This window comes from Cupressus sempervirens, chromosome 5 (genome assembly GCF_028749045.1).
Source record: "Cupressus sempervirens isolate cs-2001-9-10 chromosome 5, ASM2874904v1, whole genome shotgun sequence".
In the NCBI taxonomy this organism is placed as follows: domain Eukaryota; kingdom Viridiplantae; phylum Streptophyta; class Pinopsida; order Cupressales; family Cupressaceae; genus Cupressus; species Cupressus sempervirens.
Genome location: NC_143122.1, coordinates 294,332,281 through 294,360,077, shown reverse-complemented (window position 1 = coordinate 294,360,077; position 27,797 = coordinate 294,332,281). Strand labels below are relative to the sequence as shown.

General features: G+C 33.9%; 1 protein-coding gene across 4 annotated transcripts in view; it reads right to left on the bottom strand.

Moving 5' to 3' along the window:
* LOC149555734 (alpha-mannosidase-like) overlaps positions 1 to 27,424 on the bottom strand; it is a 120,061-nt gene extending 92,637 nt beyond the window's left edge. Inside the window, exons 1-15 of one of the 4 annotated variants that reach the window (XM_089829877.1) lie at positions 27,151 to 27,424; positions 26,437 to 26,591; positions 25,532 to 25,615; positions 24,292 to 24,380; positions 24,011 to 24,185; positions 22,476 to 22,595; positions 22,292 to 22,375; positions 22,083 to 22,154; positions 21,770 to 21,883; positions 13,615 to 13,715; positions 13,416 to 13,509; positions 13,140 to 13,307; positions 12,926 to 13,009; positions 10,937 to 11,002; positions 10,710 to 10,766 (exon numbers count right to left, since the gene is read on the bottom strand). In XM_089829877.1, the coding sequence (XP_089686003.1) occupies positions 10,710 to 10,766; positions 10,937 to 11,002; positions 12,926 to 13,009; positions 13,140 to 13,307; positions 13,416 to 13,509; positions 13,615 to 13,715; positions 21,770 to 21,883; positions 22,083 to 22,154; positions 22,292 to 22,375; positions 22,476 to 22,595; positions 24,011 to 24,169 (1,119 nt within the window). In that variant the 5' untranslated portion in view covers positions 24,170 to 24,185; positions 24,292 to 24,380; positions 25,532 to 25,615; positions 26,437 to 26,591; positions 27,151 to 27,424. The other 3 variants (XM_089829874.1, XM_089829876.1, XM_089829878.1) reach the window with 3 other exon arrangements.
* Between the last annotated feature and the right edge of the window lie 373 nt (positions 27,425 to 27,797).

The following is a 27,797-nucleotide window of genomic DNA, read 5'->3' as shown; positions in this document are numbered from 1 at the left end:
ATAATCACAGTATCCACAGTCCTAAAACATAAACAATTGAAGGAAGGTAAATTCAAAACAAGTGGGACCCTTTGACAACATAAAGAAACTTTCATGAATCCCAAAGCCTTTCAAAGACAATTGTTCCACCACAAGTCACATGGAAAATGATAAGAGCTTCCATCCTTGGGATTCAGAGATTCATTGATCCAATCATCCAAAGGAGGCTTTCAAATAAAGATTGACAGATCAATTACTGTATTGGGGGCCTTTGACATGTGAAAACAACTCTTTGACATAGGTAAATCAAAAACACACAAATTTAGTGGGTTGCTTGACCAAAAACATAATTATAGCATTTCTTAAAATCAATGGAATAAGCAAATCCAATGTCAGATCCATTTAAAAACAGTATAAATCTGTTTCGGTGTATCTGCCAAACCACAGAGTGAATCTCCCAAACTTTAGAATTCTACTCATTAGATATTCATACATAAAGTAACATTAAAATGTAGAAAATAAGAACACATTGCATCAATTCATAGTGTTTGTAAAGTTTCTGCTAATTCTTTGTTCTTTGGATCAGACTTTAGTTCAGTCTTAAATTGCTCAGAATGGTCTTCTAAATATTATGAATATTCAGATTGTTGAGGACATTAACTCTTATTTTAAATGCAGGTCCAATACTCTATATTCGATCTTGATTTAATAAGAATATCTCTGATTTAGAATTTGCTGAATGTAAATGCTTGAAGGAGCAGACTTGATAATATTTTTGTGTGTCCCTCAAACTGCATCACAATCCTCTAAATATCTAGACCAAAGGACGTCACCCTCAAAGGACATATCCCTTCACTTGGTCGGCTTTGTAACTCCTCATAAGAAACCGGCAATTTGCTAGATAAATCAACATTAAATAATAATAACTAACACATTGTGTTAGTTTCTTTGTTAACATTAACAAATCTGGAAAGTTGCCCCCTAGAGGAGAAAGTTATGAGTATAAATACAAAGCCATTCTTAGATATCTTAGAACTTATTAAGAGATAGTGTGATCTGCACTTACAGACCTGGTGATTATCAGGTTATAAATTTAACACTCCCTCTTAACTTGATAATCACACAGAGAGATATCATATCTAGCAACATCAATACAGATGAATAAGCGAGAATTAATACTCTATATCTGTCTGAATCTTCTTAGTGTGTGATATCATAGAACACATAACACAATGTCATATTACTCAATATGTGATATGACAAATCACTGCTACTATTGATATTATACAGGATAAATCTGAAGAGTACTCTCTTCATTTATCCAAGTTGTGATTTCATAGAAATTGGTATTTCTATATCACAACAAGATCCTGAGTTTTAAGATCTACCACAATACAAGATAAACCTGGAGAATACTAAGATTCTTCCTTTATCCAATTTGTGACACATGAACATAGCAATGTCAACATCACAATATGATCTAAAACTCATCTAGATCTTACAGTAAAATCTACTGTTTAGTACATTCTCTAAGAGATCGTCATCTCTCATAATGTCTTTTATACAAGTGTTCATTATTTCAGAGATCGTCACCTCTTATATAATGAATACACATGGTGGAGCCCATAATAGTCAATAGCTTGACAAAATAAAATTATTTTATTAATAATCAAAAGAGTACAAATGGATTACAACTCAACCATACCAAGTCTCCTCTTGAAATTTTCTATCTTCACTCCAAATAAAGGTTTCGTGAGTATGTCTGCTGTCTGATCTACAGTGCAAATGTATTCCAATTTTACAAAATTTTTGTCTACCATATCTCTTACATAATGGTAAGGAATTTCAATATGCTTGGACCTGTCATGGAAAATTGGATTCACTAAGAGCTTGATGGAACTTTGATTATCACAATGAATAATCGTAGGATTCATGGCTTGCCCAAATAATCCTCCAAGTAACTTCCTCAACCAAACTGCTTCACAAGAGGCCATTGCTGCTGCAATGTATTCAGCTTTTATGGAGCTCTCAGCTACTGAAGACTGTTTTCTGCATATCCAAGATATCATAGTTGATCCTAAACTAAAACAGCATCCTGAAGTGCTTTTCCTATCCTCAACACTTCCACACCAATCTGAATCGGTGAATCCATGCAAATCTAAAGCAACTTTCTCATATTTGAGTCCAAAATTAAGAGTGCCTTGTAAGTATCTCATAATGTGTTTAACTGCGACTAGGTGAATCTCCTTCTGTTCACACATAAATTGACTTAGACATTAACTGCATAGTAAATATCTGGTCTTGTATTTGCTAAGTACATAAGAGACCCAATCATCTATTTGTTGAGAGTAGAATCTATGGATGGTGATTCTACAGCTGCTTCCTTAAGCTTATGTAGATTAGTCTCCATAGGAGAAGACACAGATTTGCAATTCCACATTCTAAATCTCTTTAAAATATCTGATGTCTACTTCCCTTGATTTAATATGATACTATCAGAATTCTGTCGTACTTCCAGTCCTAGGAAGTAATGAAGGAGTCCCAAGTCTTTCATCTCAAATTCTCTAGTTAGATCTTTCTTGCATTGATCTATGAGATGAACATCACCTGTAATTAGTAGATCATCAACATATAGAATCAAAATTACAATATCATCTTTATCTCTTTTATAATATAAATTTGGATCAGCTTCATTCTTAGAGAATCCTAAGCTAGTGAGATACTTATCAACTCTTTTATACCAAGCCTTGGGAGCCTATTTAAGCCCATAGAGAGCTTTCTTAAGCCTGCAAACAAAAGTGTTCGGATCATGAGTTTCAAATCCTTCAGGTTGCTCCAGATATACTTCTTTTGAAACCTTTCTATTTAGGAATGTTGGTTTTACATCCATCTGATGTACCTTCCATCCCTTTGATACAGCAATTGCTAAGATTGCTCTTACGGAGGTATATATGGCAACAAGAGCAAAGGTTTCTTCATAATCAATCCCTTCTTTCTGAAAAAATCCTCTAGCTACAAATCTGGCTTTATACTTCTCAATACTACCGTCAGCACATGCTTTATTTTAAATATCCACTTGGAAGAAACAACAAATTTTCCTTTAGGTCTTGGAACAATTTCCCAAACATCATTTTTCATAATAGATTGGTATTCTTCTGTCATAGCTTCTTTCCAGGCTGAATGTTTAATAGCATCAGAAGGATTGGTTGGCTCTGTTTTGGATAAATCACTCATGTTTGTTATATAGCCAGAGAATTTTTTAGGTCTTTTGCTTTCTCTAACTGTTCCTGAAGGTGTAGCAAAGTCTTGAGCTGCTTCAACTGTTTTTATGGCCCAAAGTGGTCTTTTCTTTGAATTTTCTTCAACGTTCATATTTTGGATTTCATCTTCGATCTCTTCTAAGTTCTCCCTCTAGGATCCAAATTCACTATTTCTTTCAGAACTAGAGAAGGAGAAGGTTCGTTAGAACTTATGGCTCTTCTGAATGCAAGATCTTCTTCAAAGATTACATCTCTGCTATGTTCAATAGTTTTCTGTCCAGGTATGAAAATCCTATATGCTTTAGAAGTTTCACTATACCCTACAAAACTACATTTCCTCTCAAAGGGTTCTAACTTGGTTCTCTTTTCTTTTGGAACATGGATATATACAGGACATCTAAAAATTCTAAGATGACTTATATTGGGTTTTACTTTAATAAATACTTCTTCAGGGGTTTTATGTTTAAGATAGGAGTGAGGGCTTCTATTTTGAATATATACAGTAGTACAGGAGGCTTCTGCCCAAAGATAGTATTCTAAACTTTGGTCAAAAATCATAGCCCTAGCAGCTTCTATAATTGTCCTATTCTTTCTTTCTGGTACCTCGTTTTGTTCTAGGTTATAAGGAACGGTGTACTCCGTCTTAATCCCTGATTCTTGACAAAACCTTTTAAACAAGTCTGAGGTATATTCTCCTCTGCTATCTATTCTAAGGGTTTTGATTTTATGTCCTGAAAAATTTTCAGTTAATGCTTTGAATTCTTTAAATCTTTGTAGGATTTCTTCTAATTCCTTGCATTTTAAAAAGTAAATCCATATTTTCCTAGAGAAGTCATCTATAAACAAGATATAATACTAGAATCCTCCAAGAGAAGGAACAGACATAGGTCCACATAAATCTGAATGAATTAATCTAGTACATTATTTGTTTTCCTAGTACTATCATGAAAGGGACTACTTTTACACAAAGCACACCCTTTGCAAATACTAGGGTGGTCTTTATTTAATTTGGGTAATCCAGTAACCATCTTTTCCATAGTTGATAAAGTTTTAAAATTTAGATGCCCTAATCTTCTATGCCATATTTCATTTGAATCTTCAGTTTCGTGAACTAGGGCTTGAATGGATCGACTAGATTCTATATTTAGTTCATACAAATATCCCCTTCTTTGACCAATTAACTTTGCTTTCTTGATGGAAGAGTTCTTAGCCCAAGTTAATACTTTGTCATCCACGAATGCAACATTGTGTCCATCATTTTCAAGCACTGTAATTGAGATTAGGTTTCTTTTAATCCCTGGTACATAGAGTACACCTTTAAGAATACGAGTATTTTCTCATTTTAGTTTCAAAGTGCAATTTCCAATTCCTTCAACATAGTGTGCTGAGTTATCACCAATGGTAACTTCACCGCTAACCTTCTCTGATAAAGAATCTAGAGTTTCTTTGTATCCCGTTATATGTCTAAAAGATCCACTATCGATTACCCATGCTTTATTTGAAATTTCATTTGATAGAGAGGAATACAAAACACAATTCTCAAGATCATAAGTATCTTCTTCTCTAATGACATTTGTACAATTTGCCTGTTGTTTGGAATCTTCAAGACAATTAGATCTATAGTGTCCAAATTTTTCACATTTGAAACACTTTATTTTAGATAGATCTTTCTTGAGCTTTCCGTTCTTTTGATTTCCCTTTTTCTTCTTGAAATGCTTCCTCTTTCCCTTATAGGAGTTTGCATTAAGAACGTGAAGTTCTTCATCTTCTACTTTTGGTTTCCCTCCTTTCTTTAGTTTTTTGGATTCCTCTTGAAGACAATCATTCTTGAGTCTGTTAAAGTCCGAAAGCTGATCTCTGGCACTTATTCCTTATGCGAATGTCTCCCATGAATCTGGCAATCCATCTATAGCCATAAGCATTAATTTTGTGTCATTAATGATGGTTCCTATGCTTGATAGTTCATCTCTAATGCTGGAAACTCTTAGGAAATAAGAATTTATCGATTCTCCTTTCTTTATCTATATGTGATTTAGTTGCCTTTTTAGTGCAAGAACCCTGGTTGCATTGTTTACTTCATATGCATTTCGTAATGCATTCATCATATCAAAGGCAGTTTGATGTTTTGTAAACATAGGTACAATATCATTTTTAACTCCATCTAAGATGATTTGAATAGCTTTTCTATTTCCTTTGCTCCATATAGATTTGTGAGATTCAACTGGGGGTTGTTTCAATGTGCCATCAACGAATTGTTTAACATTGTTCTCTTCAAGAATCATCAAGATTCTAAATTTCCAGGCTTCAAAGTGTTCTTTCCAATCAAACCTGTCCTCGGGTCTGATTGTGTATGCCATTGAAGATAGGAGAAAGCTACTAAATATATATGAAGTCTGATAACTAAATTTTGCAGAGCCCTAGATTTGATAACTTGGCTCTAATACCATGTAAAGTTTCTGCTAATTCTTTGTTCTTTGGATCAGACTTTAGTTCAGTCTTAAATTGCTCAGAATGGTCTTCTAAATATTATGAATATTCAGATTGTTGAGGATGTTAACTCTTATCTTAAATGCAGATCCAATACTCTATATTCAATCTTGATTTAATAAGAATAGCTCTGATTTAGAATTCGCTGAATGTAAATGCTTGAAGGAGCAGACTTGATAATATTTTTGTGTGTCCCTCAAACTGCATCACAATCCTCTAAATATCCAGACCAAAGGACGTCACCCTCAAAGGGCATATCCCTTCACTTGGTCGGCTTTGTAACTCCTCATAAGAAACCAGTGATTTGCTAGATAAATCAACATTAAATAATAATAACTAACACATTGTGTTAGTTTCTTTGTTAACATTAACAAATCTGGAAAGTCACCACCTAGAGGAGAAACTTATGAACATAAATACAAAGCAATTCTTAGATATCTTAGAACTTATTAAGAGATAGTGCAATCTGCACTTACAGACCTGGTGATTATCAGGTTATAAACTTAACAGTGCAATTCATTACAATCGACTTAGTGACTGAAAAAAGAGTTCTGTCTATATATTTCAGACCTAAAATGATGGAAATCTGGCCTCTCTCCAATGTTTTCCGACCTGGTAATGGCTGTCGATTGGCTGAGGAAATGCTCAGTAAGTGCCAGCTGCAATAATACTGTAGCAGCAGCAACAACTGCCTAGTTCAGAGCAACCCATCTGCCCAAAACGCAGTCTAAACCTTCACCCAAATCTCTTGTGCCAGGAGGGAAGTATGCAGCCCACTTAGAGGGAAATTTTACACCCACAAAGAATAGCTTGGAAGGAGTCACTTAGCTAAGGGAAAATCAATGGTAAAGCACCCCAATACAATCTCTAATCATATTGAGAATTCTGATTAGAGATATTTTTGAGACTCCATGTATCAAAAACCCAGAACGGTCTGTTGCATTGCCAGCACTCTAAAATCTAAAACCCTAAACAACAAGACTCTGTTGCATTGCCAGCACTCTAAAATCTAAAACCCTAAACAACAAGACTCATTCCAACATTGAAAACCAACACACAACAAAACCCATGCACACCACATTGCTACAGAAAACCCATCTCAGAAAACACTGAAATCTTCATCCTCAAACGCAAACTCGCTCCAAAAGCTTCAAATCTCAGAACTCCTTGGAATAACTAGCCTAAGAGTAGATCTTTCACTGCAGAAACTACTGTCCCAAATGAGGGTTAGCATCCTCAAACCAGCAGTTTTCTCCCTGGAATCACTCCAGCAGCACTTTGCTATATTGCCAATACCAAGATGAACAAATGAGAGCCAAGATGTTTCTTTTAAAGAAGGATAAAAAGATTGGGGCAATATATTCTATGTTACCCCAAGTTTGCGGGACAGGTAGGAGGAACGGGTTTTCGGGACATTTGTTTTTGGCTAGAGCAGGAGATGGCAGGGGACGACATTATATATGTATGACTTATCAAATATATTCATGAATTTCAGAACTACATAACATTGCCACATTCATCATAGCAACATAATTTGGCTTCTCTCAAAAAATGACAGACTACATTATATAAGAAATCTGAAAAAATTGACAATTATATGATGTATTATGAATATTTAAAGTTTTTTTTGTTTAAATTATTAATAATATCATTTATAACTTTATAAGATATATTATGATTCATGAATACTATATATAAAATATTTCTTTGTTTTAAAAAAAAAAGAACTTGAAAACAAAAACAGTAAACTGAAAAACTTTAAGACAGAATGTGCTATGGATCCAAGGAGACCATGATGAATACTCAAGAGGAAGAGGATGCAACAAGCAGACCAAGACAGGACCTTGGGAGATGAAAGGAAAATGATATTTTAGGTTGTGAAGAGGAAGGATGGGAAGAATTAGGTGAGTTTTTGGGATTGGATTTGATCTCAAAATGCAATCAAGATAGAAGTCATGGAGTGCTTTATAGAATGGTCTATGTACTCAATGATGAGGATGAGTTAAACCCTGATATAGGTAAGAATACAAAAAAGGAGATAGAAGGAGGTAGCAAGCTCGGTCTAGCTCAGACAGGATTGGCAAAAGAGGAGGTCAATTGTGCCAAGATTAGTAGGAGAAGAGGATGGAAATCATTAACTGACCTTAGGGAGGAAGACATGTAGGCATTAAGCCAAACCAAGATAACCACAATGTATGCTAGGAAGGGGAAGTGCCTTCCCAATGAATCATGAAGCTCATAGCCTGGAATATTAGGGGTCCGAATGACCCTAATAAACAACGCTTAATTAAGCATTGCTTTAAGACATTTGAGGAAAATATTATTATGTTGTAGGAAACTAAGTTAGATTGAGAGTATCTAAAAGAATTTAGTAAAAGGTTAGGTATATGGCAACTGATTGCAGAGCCAATAATGGGCACCTCTACAAGATTAGGTATTCTTTGGAACCCAAGGACAATATCTGTCCTCAAAATTAGGAGTGGAAGGTTTTGGATAGAAGCAGAAGTTAGGAGCATAACGAGTAACTTAAAGTTTGTATTAATACTAATGGGCCTATTCTAATCCAACATTAAAGGACAGTTTGGGAAGAGATAGGGGATTATGTTTTATTAGGTCTAATGCAATTATTACTTTGATAATTGATTAAAACAATGATTGGATTTTTTTATCATGTGTCGACTAACCAGTGTCATGGCAGAAGTGATAGGTTTAATGTTTTCAGGCTTAGCTCAATGACATTATAGCAGACAGTACGAAAGTTGGCTCTTTAATGTGGTGGAGTTATTTTCTTTATAGAATAAGGTCAGCTAGACCCTTTAGTTGAGGATTATTCTTTAATCCTGGACAAGTAAATGGGAATTTGTCTCCTATTGCACCCATGGGTCCAGGGCAGGCTATAAAACTTTCTTATTTTTTGAACTCATTTCTGCCTGGACATGTAATAAGGTCTATGACATCCTTGTGCCGCTAGTCCAAAGCGATTCATTTCTGTTTTATGGTATCAAGACTGAATTAGTCTTGGGCAAGACAGAGGTTTTCTTCACTACATTCTTAACTACTGGTGCCTACACAGAATGGAGATTGTTAAGATCATTTTATAATTAATAAAACAAATATCGCTGAGGCCTTTTAGTAAGCAAAAACAATATCCCACACAGGATATTTAACCAAATTCCTTCCCAAATAGTTTTCAGAATTGCAAACAGATAATTCAAGCAAAATTTTCAGATTTAACCAGTGACATATCAACAAATAACAATCTCAAAATTTCTATTCCATTCACTTTCAGCGGTCTGTGTAAAAATACCAACTACAATATGTGTTCCAAGATGAATATCACAATCAAAACCTTTCAATAAATAACATTCAACTCCAATCATAAACACAAAAATGACAGATTGGAGAATGGAAATAAGTTTAAGCACAAGTGGGACAACTAATATGTAATCTCCATGGACAATGTGTCTTTGTCCACCGTCTTCTGGCTAGAGGGTTTCCGTCCTCAAAGCTGGCCGAAGTTGAGCTTTCAATTCTTCAAGAGAAGAAATCTGATATTCAAAACCAAAATTCAAGCATGCTGAAATCAGCACCCCTTCCTTCTTTTAAGCACAACTTGGTGACTCTTCCTATTCCCCTACATGTCTCTTCATTTTATTAATTCTCTTTTTTTTTTTTTTGATTTGTCCTTTTTCTCACTTAAGAGAATAATATAGCCTTATAATAAAAAAGTGACTTATTAAGATGCATTTTAATTTAAAAGTCACTTTATTAAAACTATGTAATCTTCAAGCATTAAAATAAATAACCGGTCGGACTCTAAGAAACATGTGTTAAAGCTCGTCGGAAAGCACTCGGCGAGGCACTCCAATTCCAACACTGAAAAACCAGAAACATGGATCCCTGTTGACTTACTATAAATAGTGAGTATCTGGAAACCCTGCTATCTCGACTCCAATCTGTCTAGAACTGAAGATGCCTGTGTCAAATCTCACATTGATCCCTGCAAAGTCCTGGTTAGTCCATTGGACCATGGTGAAAAGGCTAACAGCGCATCAGGAAATAATGGCCTAGAAAAAGGGACATTACGTTGCACAAGAATTTTATGGCATACTTTCATCGTTATTGTGATTAAACTATTGTAAAAATACCCAAGGGAGATAGTTCATTGGTGTTTGTGTTAGTTGTTTAAATCTTGACATTACAGAAAATTACGTCAGTAATCATACATAATGATTAGATTAATAGTAACGTAATTGTAAAAAATTTAAAATTACGTGTTGTGAATCCCTGATATGGCCAATATTGATTTTTTGCAAATACTGAGGCCTATGGTCTAATGACAAAACTTGAATGTGCTTATCTGTAATTTTGCAGCATAGATAAATGGAAGACGTGCCACATTGTATGTATATTTCTTTGAAAGAGTTTAACAATCATGCATCATTAAAATACAAGGAACATGATGTGTAGGTTATCTCCAAGACATATATGATTCTCGTTTTTGGGTATTAATAATTCTACAAAATAGGTTCCCTTTATATACTTCTCAGTAATAAAAATGCAGTTGCCTCTGCATTCTTTGACAGAACTGCTAGACAACTGGCGTTAATATGTCATCTTTGAAAAAAAACAGTGAGAATTTGTCAACCAATCAATAGTCGACAGAAGCAATGGGTATTTGTTTTGTTAATTACATTAATCATTCTTGATATTGGTAACTGGGATTGGTTTGGCTCAAAAGTATCTGGAAAATAAAATCAATAATCAAGTTACACCTGAATATATAGGACTCTGTAATGTGTACAATCCACAATGAAACAAGTAGAAAAACTAGTAATATTGTGAAAAAGAGCTTCCATACTAAGAATAATGAACCACCTATATTAATGTTATAGTTAGAAGAAGGATTAACTCATAAAATCCTAAAACAGAAAATTGTACATAAATACGAAAAAAATGAGTTCTTCAGTTTAAAAAACATACTGGCACTTTGATGATTTGTTCACGCTTCCAACCAAGAGGGTTGTATATCACCACGACCTGAAACAAAGATCATTGTGAATCATTTATAATGTTACACACAATAAGAAATATTACTTTTATTGTCTACAACATATATTCCAAGAATAATCAAGTTTGATCCCAAAGAGTAACCTTGAATCAGGAAATTAGTTTCCTTCTGCAAAAAGAAAAATAAAGGGTTAACTTACTAGGATCTTGCCCAGTGGAAGGTCTGTCTGTGTTGATGGGCAAATACTGATGTTTAGGCTCCCACACTGTAATTTAGAGGTTAAATTCAAAATGATGCAGTATGCAACAACACAAGCTATTTCAAAATTCAGAAAATAAGTAATCATATCAAATCAACTAACAAACTAATGGATAAAGCACATACAAATAGGCATTTAGATATAATATTCTATCAATAATATTTATCCATTGATGTATTGTAGCTTATTAATTTTCTGTTTCACCTTTTCAGCTGATCAATTATGGACTTGTTGATCTACTGCATATCATCTGTAACTCCTCATTCAACAATCCCTGAGTGATTGGAGACTGTCTTCTTATGTCTATCGTGTGCTTTGGAGTGATAAGGCATGTAGTAAAGGACATACCTCATGTCATCGCATCCCTTCAATAACTAATTATTATGATCCAAATTGGTTTGCATAATCCTATGATGCATAATCAATTTAGTCTCTTTGTAGCTTGCTGCTTTATACATGCCTCTTCATTTGCAATCACTGACCATTGATATTGTATCTCTTCACCATGATAATATTAATATTGTTGAATGTTGATAACATCGCTTACTTGTGGGCATATCAGATACAAAGTGTAATCACCGTCTTGGATATGTTTAACTTTAATCGATACTACATCTCCTAATAATTAATAATTGATGCTTAGTAACAATACTCTTAATACTCAACGGTCAGTGCTTACTAAGTGATCAATATTCTATCCACAGTCATTATGGTGTATTGATTATATGTCAGGTTATGGCCTAAGGTCGTAACTTCCCGTATAGTCAATTAGCATAATTCATATTGCGATTTTATATCTCCAAACAGATACTTATCAAAAGGCCTCAATGTTGTTACATTTCTTTCATTGCATATGCCTTGTCAGCCAATCAATCAGCATTGCTACTCATAGATCATATCTGATAATATATCCTCTTCTTCATGAATAATTGATTTGATCAAGGTTATAATGTTTCCTCCTTATCAGTTGACATTGCTAGTTCACTTCCCTGTTCTTTCAGTTTGGCAAATGGAAGATACTAGTTTGACTTGTTGATCATTGTCTGTGAGTCTCTTCTTTATGGCTGTAATTAAAATACATATAATAGTTTATACATTATATTATACTTCACAAGTAGTCTGTGGACTAGATTTGAGACTTAAGTGAATTCCCTTTTCTTTTGCATGCTAAATTATAAATATATTTATAAGAATTGTTGAATGACTGTTATATAGTTTGTAGCTTGTAGTTCCTAAAAACTGAATTGTTCCCAGGTACACATCATCTTTTCTTTATTCGGAAATCAAGAATATGGAGAAACAACTGATGCAGTATTTGTATCTTTTATTGTCCAAATTCCAGTATACAGTTAAAAAATTATCTAATTATGCTCTACTTTATATTCAGATACTGTAAGAAACTAATAACATGGTAATTTCCAAAATCAGACATTCTGGACTAAGTGATCACCAACATTTTGTCAGATTTAATCATTTTTACCATGACATCCAATTTGGAATTTGAAAATGATCATCTTCATCTCCAGCTATATCTGATAGCTTCCAAAATAAAAGACACGGATCTATATAATAGGAAAAATATGAACCTATTTCCGACATTCTAGAAGCCATTTCACGTTAAAACATTTAACAGGAAACATGACTGATTGAAATGTCAAAAATGAATGTCAACAAAACAAAGAAACTCAAAAATTATCAATTGTGCTAATAATCTGGTGCTTTCTTTCAATAGAAGAGCTCTGCAAAAACATGGAAGTGTATAGACTTGAATGTTAATTATACAAAGGTACTATAAAATTATGTTAGTAGACAATTGCTTCCCTTGATAAGAAAAGATACAAATGATATAGAAATAGTATCAAAAGAAGTAGACTACTAGACAGCACCAGCTAATTCAAATTAAAAAATAGTAGTAGATGATCATTGTACCTGTTCAAACCTTGAAATATTTGGACAACCAGAAGTTTCTGAGCTTGTCAAGCAGGAAAGAGCTAGACCCACCACCTCTTCTGCCTGGAATGTTACGATTTGTCATGAATCTTACTTAAATATAAGATTCAATGTTTGAAATGCTTAAAGGAACCTGACAAAAATTATCGGGTAGAATGAAATACAATGATTAGTGGCTTTCCAATGGCCAAACCTGAGAGGCTCCAATTGCAAGACGTTGAGCATAATCATTTGCGGTGTGTTGCTTTTCAGTACCAGAAACTGCATCATGATGCTGTGCAATTGCCAAAGCATCACCTAAAAGATCTGTATTTAAGCTCCCAATTTTCCTGCCAACTAAGAATTCGAGCTGTCGTGCTGCCTGTTCATACATACCATGCCCTGATTATAATTATTTGCACATTCCGGCATTGTGTAGTATAAAAATTCATTCAGATAAACTAACAGATAATGCTCTTGAGTCACATACTAGATAATAACCACTTAAGTAGCGAACATAACCCTTGAGACCTGGCCTGCTTGTGAAATATCCTGTCCAATAAGCATTTTCGCTATCTGCATACCTGTATATTTTCATTAACGTATGGTATAACCAATGAGGTTGAAAGAGCTCAGCAATCACTAGAAGTAAATCAAATGCTTTCTTGAAAACAAATGATTCCACTCACGGGAAGTAATCATCAACTTTGAGAGGCCACGCTTCATTTGAAGCATGCTTTGCATCAGTGTAAATTGATGGAGTTGAGTAAAATGCATTCACTCGTCCATCCTATGAATTTTTTCAAATTTTGTAGTGTCAATTAGAATTTTACAAAATAAAGTACAGTAAAACACAACTCATAAAATTTTCCATATGGTGAGATATCTTAAACTTATTCCTTGCCAACATATAAAAAACTATTCATGAATGGTATAATTGAATGAAGAATTTGATAGGATATAGACTTGACAGTGGTAACATCATTCAAGATAATTTGAAATTTGGAAATTCCAAGTAATTGTTTATGACTGTACTTAGAACTATGATTCTTATAACATTGCCATAGTATAAGTTAAAACTGTCTCCTAACGACTATAAAAATCAGAGTCTAGCTTGTAATGGAGCCTCAAAGACATGCTCAAACTACCTAGAAATAGCATGCTATTAGGAAAAATATTTCGTTAATCTAAAAGCCTTCAAAACTGTATAACGAAAACATCATTATACTCAATTAATCATGTTCTTGAGGCTGCAATTTCATTTTTAATGGTGTAGAGTATAATAAATATACTTATGTTTATTAGCTAAGTTATCGTAATCGCTCACCTACAGGAAAATTCGGAAGTCAATTCACCTTGTCCACGTCAGATGTTCTGCTATCGTATGTCAAATGTTCCATTTTACGTTCTGAAATATGAGATAATCTTGCAGGTTTATATGCCCGACTCCTTTATAATACTTTTATGTTTCATTCATTTATGATGTTTCGGTGGCAAATGGGAAACAGTCCCTTTGTGAGTACTATCCCTTTATAGATGATGACCCATTAAACTTCATTAACACCTTCAAATGCTCAATGCTGTAGTTTCTCGTCATTGTATGGGTTTTATTAAAATAATCTTTGACTTATTTGCACAGCATATACTAGCTTCAATGCAGATAGTAATAAATCCCAATGCTTCTTACATTTGCAGCTTGGCTCTGATCATTGCAAATGCACTAAGCACTGTGTTTTTCAAAGGCAGCAATCTCTTGTATTTATATTAAAAATAAAATATGAGCCAAGAAGAGACATGTCCCTCCATGGGACATGTATGTTCGTTATAATGTAATTAACATAATAACAATTATTGTTTAACTATATAATATCTCACACACACACACACACACATATAGATATAGTATCTCAGAAAATAATTCATTATTTTATTTATATATATGTATGTATCTAAGATTACACACACACACTCACATATCTGCACTTTAGTCTCATAGTTTATACAACTGAAGCTACCAAACATCAACAGAATCAAAATTAGGATTGGCAACTAGTACGTAATATTATTTTGAAGCTATTTAGGCTACTAAGTATTATTAGTTTCATTGTTATTTTGTTGTCTTTACTATGCATTAAATTTGAAAGTAGGTTCCAGCTTGTGCATATTTCAAATTTATTGATTATTTAATCTTTATTTACAGTAAGCGTTATTTCAATGAATAGCCATTATTGCATCATTATATTATCTCAAATCCCACAGTTAGCAATCAGAAAACAAACAAAAGACAAATAAAAGTAGGGTGCAGATTATATAACCACAACATTGACAAAATATAGCATGGAAATTATGAGTAGAGCAAGTAGCACCACAACATATTAAAACTAAGAATTGACATCTGTAATGTAACAGAAATTTCCTGTCTCCACCTCAAGCTTCCAATTTTGGTACGTACATTTTTGTCCTCTTTTCCCCTTTCTGTTTCAATCCCCTCTTTGATGTCCTGCATTAATGATCCTACTAGAGGTCTTCCGCTCATCATCTATTCTAAATTTCATTCTGAGAATGGTCAATGGAGTAAATAAGAGGTCCAATGCATCCATTCCTCCCTCAAACTGAATTTTACTTTACGGCCAAATCATTGAATCTAAATCCTTCTAAATGGGTTGACTTAAAGGGGGGATGGCAGCATTTGATTGTTTCATGGCCTATGAAAAAGATCATGGAAATTTTTTTAGAATATTTATGTAAAATTTAGACCAAATAGTTATTTCATTATGACTCCCAATAAAAATGAATATAGAAGAGCAGAATTTAATGAAGTTTATACTCCCTACGGAACAATTCTCTTTTTATGTAAACAAAGCAAAACAATTTGATTTTGCGAGAGTGTAATGTTCATGTTTGGGTTTACCTCAACAGATTATGTCTTAGTTTCCAAATTGATGTCTTTCTCATAAAAAAAAACCTCCTTGGTGTGAAATCTCATTCATATTGCTACAGCCATTGGAAGTAGGAGCATGAAGATTCTTTATTTTATGATGTGAATCTCTCATATCATCCTTTTGATTGCTATCATGGGCTCTGAGTATTTCTTCCCAGATATCTTCAAGTAGTCGATAAAAGTTACTTTAGCTTTGAATTCTTGAAACTTCCCATAATATTTTTCAAAAAGTTTATTATGATCATCTGTGAAAGCAATCTCAGGTTCCTTTAATGCTTTCCATGAAAAGACTACCCCAATAGGTTTTCGAACAGAACTAACCATTGCTCGATTATTTTTATTTGAGCTTTTATCGTTGTGATGTTCAAGCCTGAACTGGATTATGCAAAGAAATCGTGGTAGGCATGCTGTCCAAGAGCTGCAATAATCTTGGTTCTTTTGATTCCCCATCTCAATATGTTGAATAAAATTTACCCTTTGTTCTTTGATGCCATTCTCAAATTTCTTTCCATACATCACATGCTGGCAAGATGCTATATCTCTAACCAATATAATTTCCTAAACTCAATGCATACAATTTAATCACGTTCAGAAACCCACTAGCTACAGATATTTTGTATACTACTTTCATGAAAGGGATGCATTCAAAAGGAAGGCTAATCACTAGAAAAATGCCTTCCGTACAGTTTTAGACTCTAGAGCATTCTTGGCATACATGCAGTCATGCAATCGATCCTACTGCCAATACTTGAATCTCTGACCAAATTTGAAATATACTATAGCACATATTCCTGAGGAGCTTCACCAAGAGAATGAAGTCTACACCCAAAGGGGTTCCTCCTCAAGCACCAAGTTATCTGTTGTAGTAATGTTATCTTACTGTAACCAAGGTAGCACTTTTCAGGTGGATAATCTCACAATAAGATTTTCCTTTGAATTAATAATTGTTTTACAAGCCTAGATTCCAGTAATCCCCACCCATAGGAAATCGATCACGTGAATGGTAGCACTAACTGACCATAATTCCCTTGATCATGGGTATATAACTGAATTATCCCCTCAAGTTGTTGACAACTAACTCCCTCAATAGCAGAAACTAATCAGCTAGAACTTAAAAAACTTCTCCCTGACTGAAGACACAACCACTTACTCCAGTAACGAATTCTACTACCTTAATCTTGCTGATAGAAAATTGCAGTTGTTTTATCCTATTATGTGATGCTTCCTATTATCCAGTCTTATGCTCATGTTGATAGGAGATGTACTCAATGTTGCAGATTAAAAGGAGGAGATTGTCACCCAGCCCTGGAATTTTTACTGTCATTCTTCTATGTAAGTTACATCTAATTGTGAAAATTTAACTAGAATAACTATTGGCCCTAAATCTCTATGTTAACATTTTTGCATACTTGCTTTATCTGGTTGTTTAAAACTAAATGCCAAAAAGATTTTGAAGAATGCAGTTAGTTATGGTGGTTATGAGTTTTATTATATATTTGAATACATAAATTGTTGTTATAACTTATTATATACTCAAATTTAGATTCTGAGTGATTAATCTAGCTTGGAAAAAGTAGACTAAAATTATTATTTTTTAGAGTGTGGCATGATAGATCCAGCCACTCTCCTCATGGAGAGTAACACTAACAAGGAATGTAGCCATTTGAGGGTGATATGGATTAGAATTCTGCACGCGAGTAAGTAGTGTGATTACCCAAGATTTACATTCTACACTGTAAAGGTGAATGTCAATAATAATATTTTATTTGTTAAAAATTATTAAAATTAAAAGTAAAATTTAAGGTAACTAAGTATAACACTAAAATTATTACAATAAAGAAATAAAATTCATAATATTATTCTAATGAAAACTTTTTAAATACTCTTAATTCAATTCTTAAAAATGAGAGTTCAGAAAGGATAAAGTAAAGAAGAGATAATAATAACAAAATCCTAAATAAATAGAAACTAATATTACTCGTTTTAATAGAAAACACTAATATAGGTGTACTGATGCCTTAATTTTATCTTACAAGAGAAAAGGCGAAAGGAAAAAAAAAAAAATTGACATTAATAATGGGAAAATTCTACAAATGTCATAAGGAATTTTGTTGGTCTAAAATTCAAAGTGAGATTTTAAAGAACAATAATTGAAGTTTATATTAGCTTCCCCCCACATAAGAAAGGGGAGAGAAAAGTTATTTGGTATTAAAAATAAGGAAGGAAAAAGAGAGAATCAGCTTCCTCCCACATAGCAAAGGGGAGGAAGTAAATAGATGGATTGAATGTCTTAATCCAGATCCTTAAAGGATCAGATAGACTATCCAAAAATAAAACAATAAGTATCATCTATAAAACATCTATCACCAGCACTAGCAAACTTTGAAAATGAGCAACGTAAGCATCCACTGGACCCCATTGTTTCAACTAAGAAAAATCCTTGACATGGAGCTCTTGATCCTTTGCCAATAAGTCTCTTCATTATTTCAGCATAAGAAGTAACCTCATCATGATCGTTAGTGATCAACCAATGATGCCACCACTCGTGTGAAATAACATAATGGTGTATAGCGGAATACTTGATAGCTTCATCTTCTAGCATGGGATTAAGCTAGAAATGTGTGTCCACAACACAAGCTCTTGCTGAAATCTTCCTGGATCCATCGTAATAAGGAAGGTTTAGTTCCCCTACCTTTTTCTACAAAAAAATGTTGTTTTTTCTTCCACCAACACAAGTTCTATGCTTTAATCTGAGGTCCATGTAATGTCTAAGAGATACTACAATGAACATTTGCCCCCATCTGTCCAACAATGCATAAAGTGATTTTGCAAATCATCCACTAGGGGTTTGTTGGTCTTTTCATACACTGATTTGCATTCTATTGAGCATTAAATTGTCCCCTTGATCATTGTGACCTCCATTGTGACCATTATTGAATCCATTATTCGGACCATTGTTAACATTATTATTGTTTTTGCTATTGATACCTAAAAAAGAGCCATCCCCTCAAACAACTGAGCATGAAGTTGATTATTTTCCTATGCACATTGAACTTCAACCAGTGCATGTTGTTCTACAGCCTGTTGTCCCTTAGCCAAAGTGTCCAAAGGGTTTATTGCACATTCCCTTTTGCATCTCTATCAACCATATTTTTGGCTTTCTATTCACCTTATGTTGCTAGGCTCAAGTTGGATCCATTTTGTTGGATGTTATAATGATGTGTGAAAGGTTGATGCTCAAACCCCAACATTTCATTGTTTAATCAATTTGAACCCTTCATGATGACAAGATACACTACTCTAATGCCACTATAATATACAATGAACATTTGCCCCCATTTGTCCAATAATGCATAAAGTAATTTTGCATATCATCCACTAGGGGTTCGTTGCTCTTCTCATTCACTGATTTGCATTCTGTTGATCATTGAATTGTCCCCTTGATCATTGTGACCATTATTGACTCCATTATTTGGACCATTGTTAACATTATTATTGTTTTTGCTATTGACACCTAAAAAAGAGCCATCCCCTCAAACAACTGAGTAAGATGTTGATTATTTTCCTATGCACATTGAGCTTCAACCAGTGCACGTTGTTCTGCAGCCTGTTGTCCCTCAGCCAAAGTGTCCAAGGGGTTTACTGCACATTCCCTTTTGCATCTCTATCAACCATATTTTTTGCTTTCTATTCACCATATGTTGCTAGGCTCAAGTTGGATCTATTTCATTGGGTGTTATAATGATGTGTGAAAGGTTGATGCTCAAACCCTAACATATCATTGTTTGATCAATTTGAGCCCTTTATGAAGATCAGATACACTACTCTAATGCCACTATAATATACACCGTTGTTTTTTTTTTTGGTTTTTTTTAAAAATAGAAAAAGAGATGCATAAATAGATATTGCAATTATCTTATTTACAGCAACAAAATAGCCCTTAAATCACAAAATTTAGGAAAAACCACAACCAACAATATTTTCAGATTTCTTGTCAGAATGGGATGACAATCTGTAACATCAAAGTCTTTAATACCCAGCTGGTAAAATCATATTAGAATGATATATCAAACTTACCCATTTGATTTGAATGATTACAAGTCTTTTTATCTCACAGATAAACAATCTAAATCATTTTAAAGTTGGCACCGCACCTCAAAATGGTATTTTTTGCTTACAAAATGAATGGCTAATTACTATAAGGTCTAGGGCAACCAAACTCCAAAAAGGACATCCAGCTCTCTCAAGCCCTCACACCAAGAGTTAGTTGTGCGCCCTATCCAAAAAAGGTTCAACTGGCAATAGGAAATTAATAGTAGGAGATTTTCCACAAGTCAAAATTGTGATATTGCTATCAGGAATCAACAATGTAGATTTTGAGTCAAACTTATTGACCCATGTTTCATGGATAGTGGTTCACAAGAACCCTTCTCTCTGCAATAGGAAGCTTAAAATCTGCAATGAATCTGTTAATCCCTCTTGTGTTCAAAATTGAGCAAACTAAAAATCAAACACCAATCAAGCTCAAATGTAGTCTCTTTGTGAAACCATCAGTCAATCCTCAAAGTTAGATCTTTCACTAACAAAGAAGATTTTTTGTGCACGGGTTTTTGTCCTCACAAAGTCACAGGACAAACAAATTAAGTTTTCTGTTCAATATCAAATCCATAAATGAATGGAAAATGAGCTCAAAGGGGCCTTTTATAAACCTCCAAAACTCAAAACCCTGTTCAGGGTTATACATTTTTTATTTAATATTTAATTTACATTATGTCTCCCCAAGTTATTGCCCATCTCAAATGTTCACTTTGTCAAATACTTAATATAACACTAATACTTTAACACCATTTAATATGAATCCTCTAAACCACATTGATCACCAAAACAACATCATCAAGTGCATTCAAAAACATACCAAAAATAGTAACATTGTCAACTGACCAAGTCAATGTCCAAAACTACCACTTATCAAATACAGTAAAAACAAACAAATTGTCCGAATCTCAGAAAAGGTCATAATGCAAAACTCAACCAACGGAGTTCACTGCAACACCTGTCATCACCTAATGAACTGAACTCAATGGTCACCTTGAGTTCTCTAACCCTAACTTGTTAGCCTATGGGAACCAGCTGAATATGCTAGCAGTCACCAGGCTAATAGTGCTTAGGAAGGGGATTACATGTTAAGATGTCTGAACACAATTTAGGTTTCTTAAAGTTTTAGAGTTCAATTTGATTCATTTCATTTCTATGTTGTCAAGTTTACTCTTCAAGTTTTCCGATATCCATGTAACTTGGGGTAATGTAGTTAAATCTTAATAGTGATTTTCAAGAAAAAAGAAGACCCATGGGAAGCAGTAAACAGATCTTAAAATGAGACAATAATTTAACATCGTTGGTTTATACACACTTGACTAGCCATCCCTTATTAGAATAATAGTATATTACTTACCTTCAAATAGTCATTTAAGTCACATATTGTATCTGGTCACATATCGTACCTAGTCAGTTAGATAGCTAAGAACATTTCTATTCAATTCTCAGTTTACGATTGCTTCTTTTTGAAACATCATTTTTGTATTTTTTTATTTAAGTAGCCTTCATCTCCACTAACTGAAGATTAATCAATTATCATTTCATCCCTTATATATATGAACCTTGACATGTGTTAAATTGTTATGTTATCTTTATGGCTTATGGATTTCTCCACAATATTAGTATTGTTATTCACAACTATCATAGGTAGCCAGGGAGGAAAATACACTTTATTATAATAATGTTGAAACTTAATATGCCCAGTATAAATCACACCGCAAGAAGCCAATGTTGAATTTACATAATCCATATTGAATGCTAGTAAATTATCCATGACTAATAAGAAGAAAGATCAAAGAAAATAATACCTTATTTACATAATGAATAAACTTGTCCATTTGTGTGAACCAAGAATTTGCATATTGATACTGAAAGTCATCTCCCATTGTCCACATAATGTGGTTTGTACGAGTAACATTGGCCTATTCAAATGAAGGAATGTTACTTTGTGTCATTTATGCATTTATGCTTTTTTTTAAAGGATCAATCATAGATAATTTTCTACAGAAAACAGAAAGTTTATGTTTTCTATAAAACATTGTCTATTAATAAATCCAGGTTCTTACACTATATGGTTGTAGAGGTATGTAAATGCTAAATCTCAAGAGTCCTATTTATTACCTGGGTAATTGATGCATTCACAAAATCATCTACACGTTGACCAACATTGTAATCAAATAGAAGAACATCATCCTGCAATATATCATATGTGAACATGAGTACGAGGTAGATGATTTAGTGAACTTTTTTGTCCATTTGAATTTACTTTAGTAACAAATGAATGATTTTTAATGATGCCTATGAGATTGAACTATCATCAAAAGATGCACCTGAATTGGAGTACTGTCATCATTAACTTCAAAATGAAAACCAGGTGGAGGACTATAGTGAACAGGAAATGCACCAGCAAATATCTGGAGCAAAAATGAATAGTTAAACTTAGAACTTAGAAGAATGAAATCTAAAAAGTAGAGACAATATTCTTCACAGTGTGAAAGTAGAAATCCTCCTGACCTGAGAAGAAGAACCAAAAGTCTTAGACCCCTGCCACACAACCTCTAAGGACTTCTGGTCTTTTCGCTTTGCTCTATCCTGATAATCTATGCGTGCAAAAAACACAGAATCGAACCCAAGCTACAAACAACAGAAAAGCATGAAGCACATTTAAAGCATGCAGAAGATGTAAAATTGAAGTATAACATTCAACTCAGCATGATAAGACATGATAAGATAAAATTAAAAATATTTCAAAATGTAAATAATCCTTCTTGGATCTCAGAAAATACATTTATTACTTATGTGTATCATTTGTTAGGCTGCAAAGTGCAAACACTTACTTTATGATAGCAAAGTTAAACTAACACATTGGATTACATAATGGTTTATTTCAATTCAATTGCATAGCTTCAAAGTCAATCTTCGTTGACCATTATTTCATGACCGGTGGTTCACAAGAACCCATCTCTCATGACCATGAACAGTATAGTTAGCACTTATTGCATCTACATGATGCTCACAAAGATGAAGCATGATGACTTCTCAGGGAATCACCCATCCCAACTCTCCTCTAGCTCAAGCTCAACTGGGCATTGAGTCTCTACAAAATCAAACCCCCATTGAACTTATATAATTAGATTATTGTTGGAAGGAAATGACATAAGACAAGGACAGCAGCTTATTAACATGAGAAAATGATGGTCACTAAACATTTTTATATCTCTATTCTCCCACACAAATGTCGATGGGTAAAATTAGGTCTTTAGAACAAATTTGGTCATCTTCCTTTCCCTGTGCAAATAGGGAAACAAATGACCTACCATTCCTTACAGATACGGGGAAAAAAATTATTATGGGAATATAAAGCTCTAGGACTCCCCAAGTCCTGCCAAGTCTCGAGCCAACTCCCTAGCTGAGACCTAGGGATCCAGGACTCCCCAAGAGCTTGCTTGAGGCAAGACTCACTAGAAACTGGTATTTTGCCAAGTGCTGCCAAGTCTTGTCAAGTTGCGAACCAGATCGGCCTTGCCAGGTCCATGTTGAGTCCGAGTCTCATTTCTATGCATAGATATGACTGGGGTGAACAATATGACAACAAATCCATCAATAAGGAAAGCATATAATACACTAGATCCATTTCCCAAATTTACAATGAGCTGCAAGGGGAAAAAGAGGTCAATATTGCGTTATCTATCAAATCAGAACAAAATGGATTAGTTCCCCAGCAAGTGTATAGCATGGCCAAGGTCAATATAATGTGAGAATTTCACTAAGAAAATGCATGCAAGTGATCCAGTAAGGCAGATATACAAGTCCTTCCCTTAATATGCTTTGCAGACCTGGAAACAAATATTAATTTTGTCATTTCTTGTTAATTTGTACAAAATTGTTTGCTAACTGTACCATATCTCAAGCAATTTGCAGACATTACCACATATAAATAGTAGCTCAAAAAGAAAACATATGTAACATTATACTAAATAGGCACCTAATTGATGCACAGAATCTTTTCTATATTTGAACATCAAAGGGAAACAGCTCAAGGCTCTTACCTCAGCACCCAGCAAATATGCTTGGACTGCAGAATGGCCAAAGGGATCAATCTGCCACCCAACTCGTGGAGTTTTGTTAAATTGTTGCTTGATAAAACGATGTCCAAGGGTTGTCTGATCAATCATGTCTATATAATGTACTGTTGCTTCATCATGCATACACCAACCACCATTTCTAGAAGTACAAATACTAGATTATATTAGTAAATTATTACAGATACAAATAAAGTCAATTTTACCCTGTACAAGACTCTGATAGTTTGTGAAGAAAAGAAAATTACATGAATTCAAGCTGGCCTGCATCGACTAGCTTTTTCACTAGTGTCTGCTTCTCCTCACTTTGCTCCCTCCACCACCTTTGGAAAAAGGCCTATGACAACTAAACAAAAAAATTATCAACAATAGTAGGGTAACAAATATAATAGAAGCACTATCATCTAAGAGATGGTGGATGGCATTAATCAACTAACAGTATTGAATCGACCCATGGAAAAGAAGCTATACATATCCGAAGGGCAATTATTCATAGGGTAAACAAAGGTTTGTTAGGAAGGCTCAATTTTTATCAAATCTTCCAGTATTTGAGAGTGTCACTGCTTTTACCTCAAAAGATTAACCATAACATGGTCACTGCTGAGAGATGAAATTTCCCATCATAATTAACCATGTGAAGATAACTGAAACCTAGATTAGACGGTAGTTTTTCTTTTCCAGTGACCTCCATACATTAAATGTGAAGAGAATCTTGGTCTACTTGGTTCATCAATTGAATTTTGGGATTTCATCTCCTTGGCTCATTACAGAACAAAAGTTTCCAGAGAAAGTCTTATGGGCTACTTTTTGCCAATTGATGAAAAGACATAGATTCGTGTATAGACAATACTTACCCAAATAATAGTAATTTTTTACAAATTACTTTAATGTAGGATACTAACCAAAATTTACAGATGGTATGATTTTTTTCAAATAGTAATATATCATTTAGAATATGGAAATATTGACCAGCTGTTCTATATATCATTAATTCAAGTCTAAACTCCCAAAGAAAGTTGCAACTGTCTCCTAGTATTCTTGCAAGAGTAGGGCGCTCAGAAAACAACAATTGCAATTAGATTTTATCTAATTTTGAATGAAAAAGTATCTGATGTGATGAAAAATGCATCGGGATGTATAATCAATTTCTTTGTAGACATAATCTAAATTATTTTGAAGAGTCTTGTCTGCAACATCAATTTAACAACGCTTTTAGATATTCTGATGACAAGAACGTATATCCTTGTCATATAACAACTTTTCTGACAACACTGGATTCACTTATATTTACATGAATTAATATCTTTGTAGGAAACCAATAGAACTCGACAATGCAATGCATTTTAAAGAGCACCAATATAGTTTAAGTGAAACTTTCCTGTATCAACAAGGCAGAGTCGAATCTTGAGTTAAAAATTAAAATACACTAACATAAATCATTTCAGAATACAAAAGTGAGGCAATATATAGAATCCCAGTCCAACTTGCCTGTTCTGCAAAAACAAATTTTCTGTTAGGATCCTCTTGCAATGCCAAAACCAGACTATCTAACACATTCTTCACACATGCTCCCTGCATAAAACCAGAACAGAGATATAGGAATGATAATTAACATAAAGAGAGAGTACTAATTAAAAAAGAAATGTTCAACGCGTCAATGACAGCCTCTGTATATTGTCCCACTACATACTATTATTGATGTGCTAAAGTTTTTATTAGTACACCACTGCAAACATTATAAATGAAAATTACTCCTAACATAGCTAGTATATTTTATCTTTGCAGTATCAAATTTTCAGGCTTTTTTAATTTTCAATTTTTTTCTGCATTATATCCCAATTAATTGAAAAAAAACTTTTAGTTTTAAAGAGATCAAATTTCCACAATTCATTGTATTGTACTGATATGTTTCTGAATTCGATTGTGTTAAGATTTTTCCACAATTCATTGTATTGTACTGATATGTTTCTGAATTCGATTGTGTTAAGATTTTTACCATCAACGTTTCAAATCACACTACATGATCCATCTTCAGGATGAAGAGCAAGAGATGGTCGTGGGATAAGAAAAATTTAATCATCTCTTGCTCTTCATCCTGAAGATGGATCATGTAGTGTGATTCGAAACATTGATGGTAAAAATCTTAACACAATCAAATCCAGAAACATATCAGTACAACTTTTAGTTTCCCAAGTAAATCAGAACAAAAAGTTATGCAATTGTTTTTCCATCTAAAATCAAACTTGCGGATGTCTCATTTTGATGTAAGTTCAACATTGTGTTATTAAGAAATAAACTCTCCAATAATATGTTAATTTAAAATTCCATGGACAAGATTCTCGATGTGAATGCATAAGTGTTATAATGAAATTAAATTGGAGTGAACTAAAGACCTGAATACTGTTATTGGATCCAATATAGTACTGATCAATAGTTTTGAGCCATCCCACGTCGTCATGGCTATGAGGAACCAAATGCACATTGATTTTGCCTTCCACTGGCCCTGCTGTCGTGTTGTATTGAATGTAGGCGCCATCGCTGCCATAGTCTGCAGCAGCAGACAATGCTATGAAGAACAAAACCAAAACAGAGGCCATTTTCAGTTCCATATCAAATACAACACAATCACTTATATATAATAGTAGGTCAAACACAAACAAATCCTAGATACCATCTATCCTCTTATCTTTTTCTTCTTGGGCGGGATTTATTATGACATAACGACAAAGCCGGCTTTATGAAAAAGAGGCTAGTTTCCTTCTGATAATTGTAAATCTGGTCAAATTTTCATCATAATTCGAGGTGGGGATTCTAGAAATCTGTTCATATGTCATAAAACATCTTATCTATTATGATGTTGGCAGATATATTACGCGGACAACTTTCTGCATCTTGACCGGACTGAGATACAAAATACCCAGGAAATAAATTAACACAAACTGCATCCGAACTATAATAGATAATCTTTCCTCTCCATTATCCAGTGTTTGCTAAAAATCTTAAATATTAATTGGATATTCAATTTCTTAATTATGTAATGCAGGGCATTTCTTTTCACGCATCGTCTTTTTGACTCGATAAGCTTGTTAAAAAATTGTAGAACCAACCTCTTGCGAAAACCTTGCAAGACCTTGACAGTAGTAATGTGGGGTAAGATTGTAGAGTCCGCCGCTTTCATGAATTGCCTGTGTTTCATCAACTTGCAGTGACAGGCCTTTTAAGAATATAATTTCAATATTTACTACGCGCGCATGTTTCCCTTTTTTCCAGATGCTAAATCACGTCTCTTTTGTGGTCGAGAAAAAAACCATAGCTTAAAAAGACGTAGCATAAAAAGTGGTAAAAAGCAACTCTTTAAGATGGGACTAAGTCTAAATGAGACTAAGTCTTAATGGGAGGAAGTCGTGCCCTCAAATTCGTGATTAAGAGAAAGGTTAAAATATTAATTATTCAATTGAGGACCAATTCTCATCAATTACGATGTAAAATTGGGATATGGAAGGTTCTTAAAGAAGGGTAGGAGGAAAGAATTTGTACTTTTACAATAAATAAAAGTGGAAATGGAATGGTACTTTGTCAAAGATTGTGTTCCATACAAGGACAGCCTCCAAATGTTTTTGAGGAGACAAGATTACACAAATGGCTACCTTCCTAATGCAATTCACAACAAAAGGAACAATCTAAATTATAGCAAGTTGCTTAACTAACACTTATTTGGTCCCTTAGACTAGTAGTCTCATCGACATTATTAAAA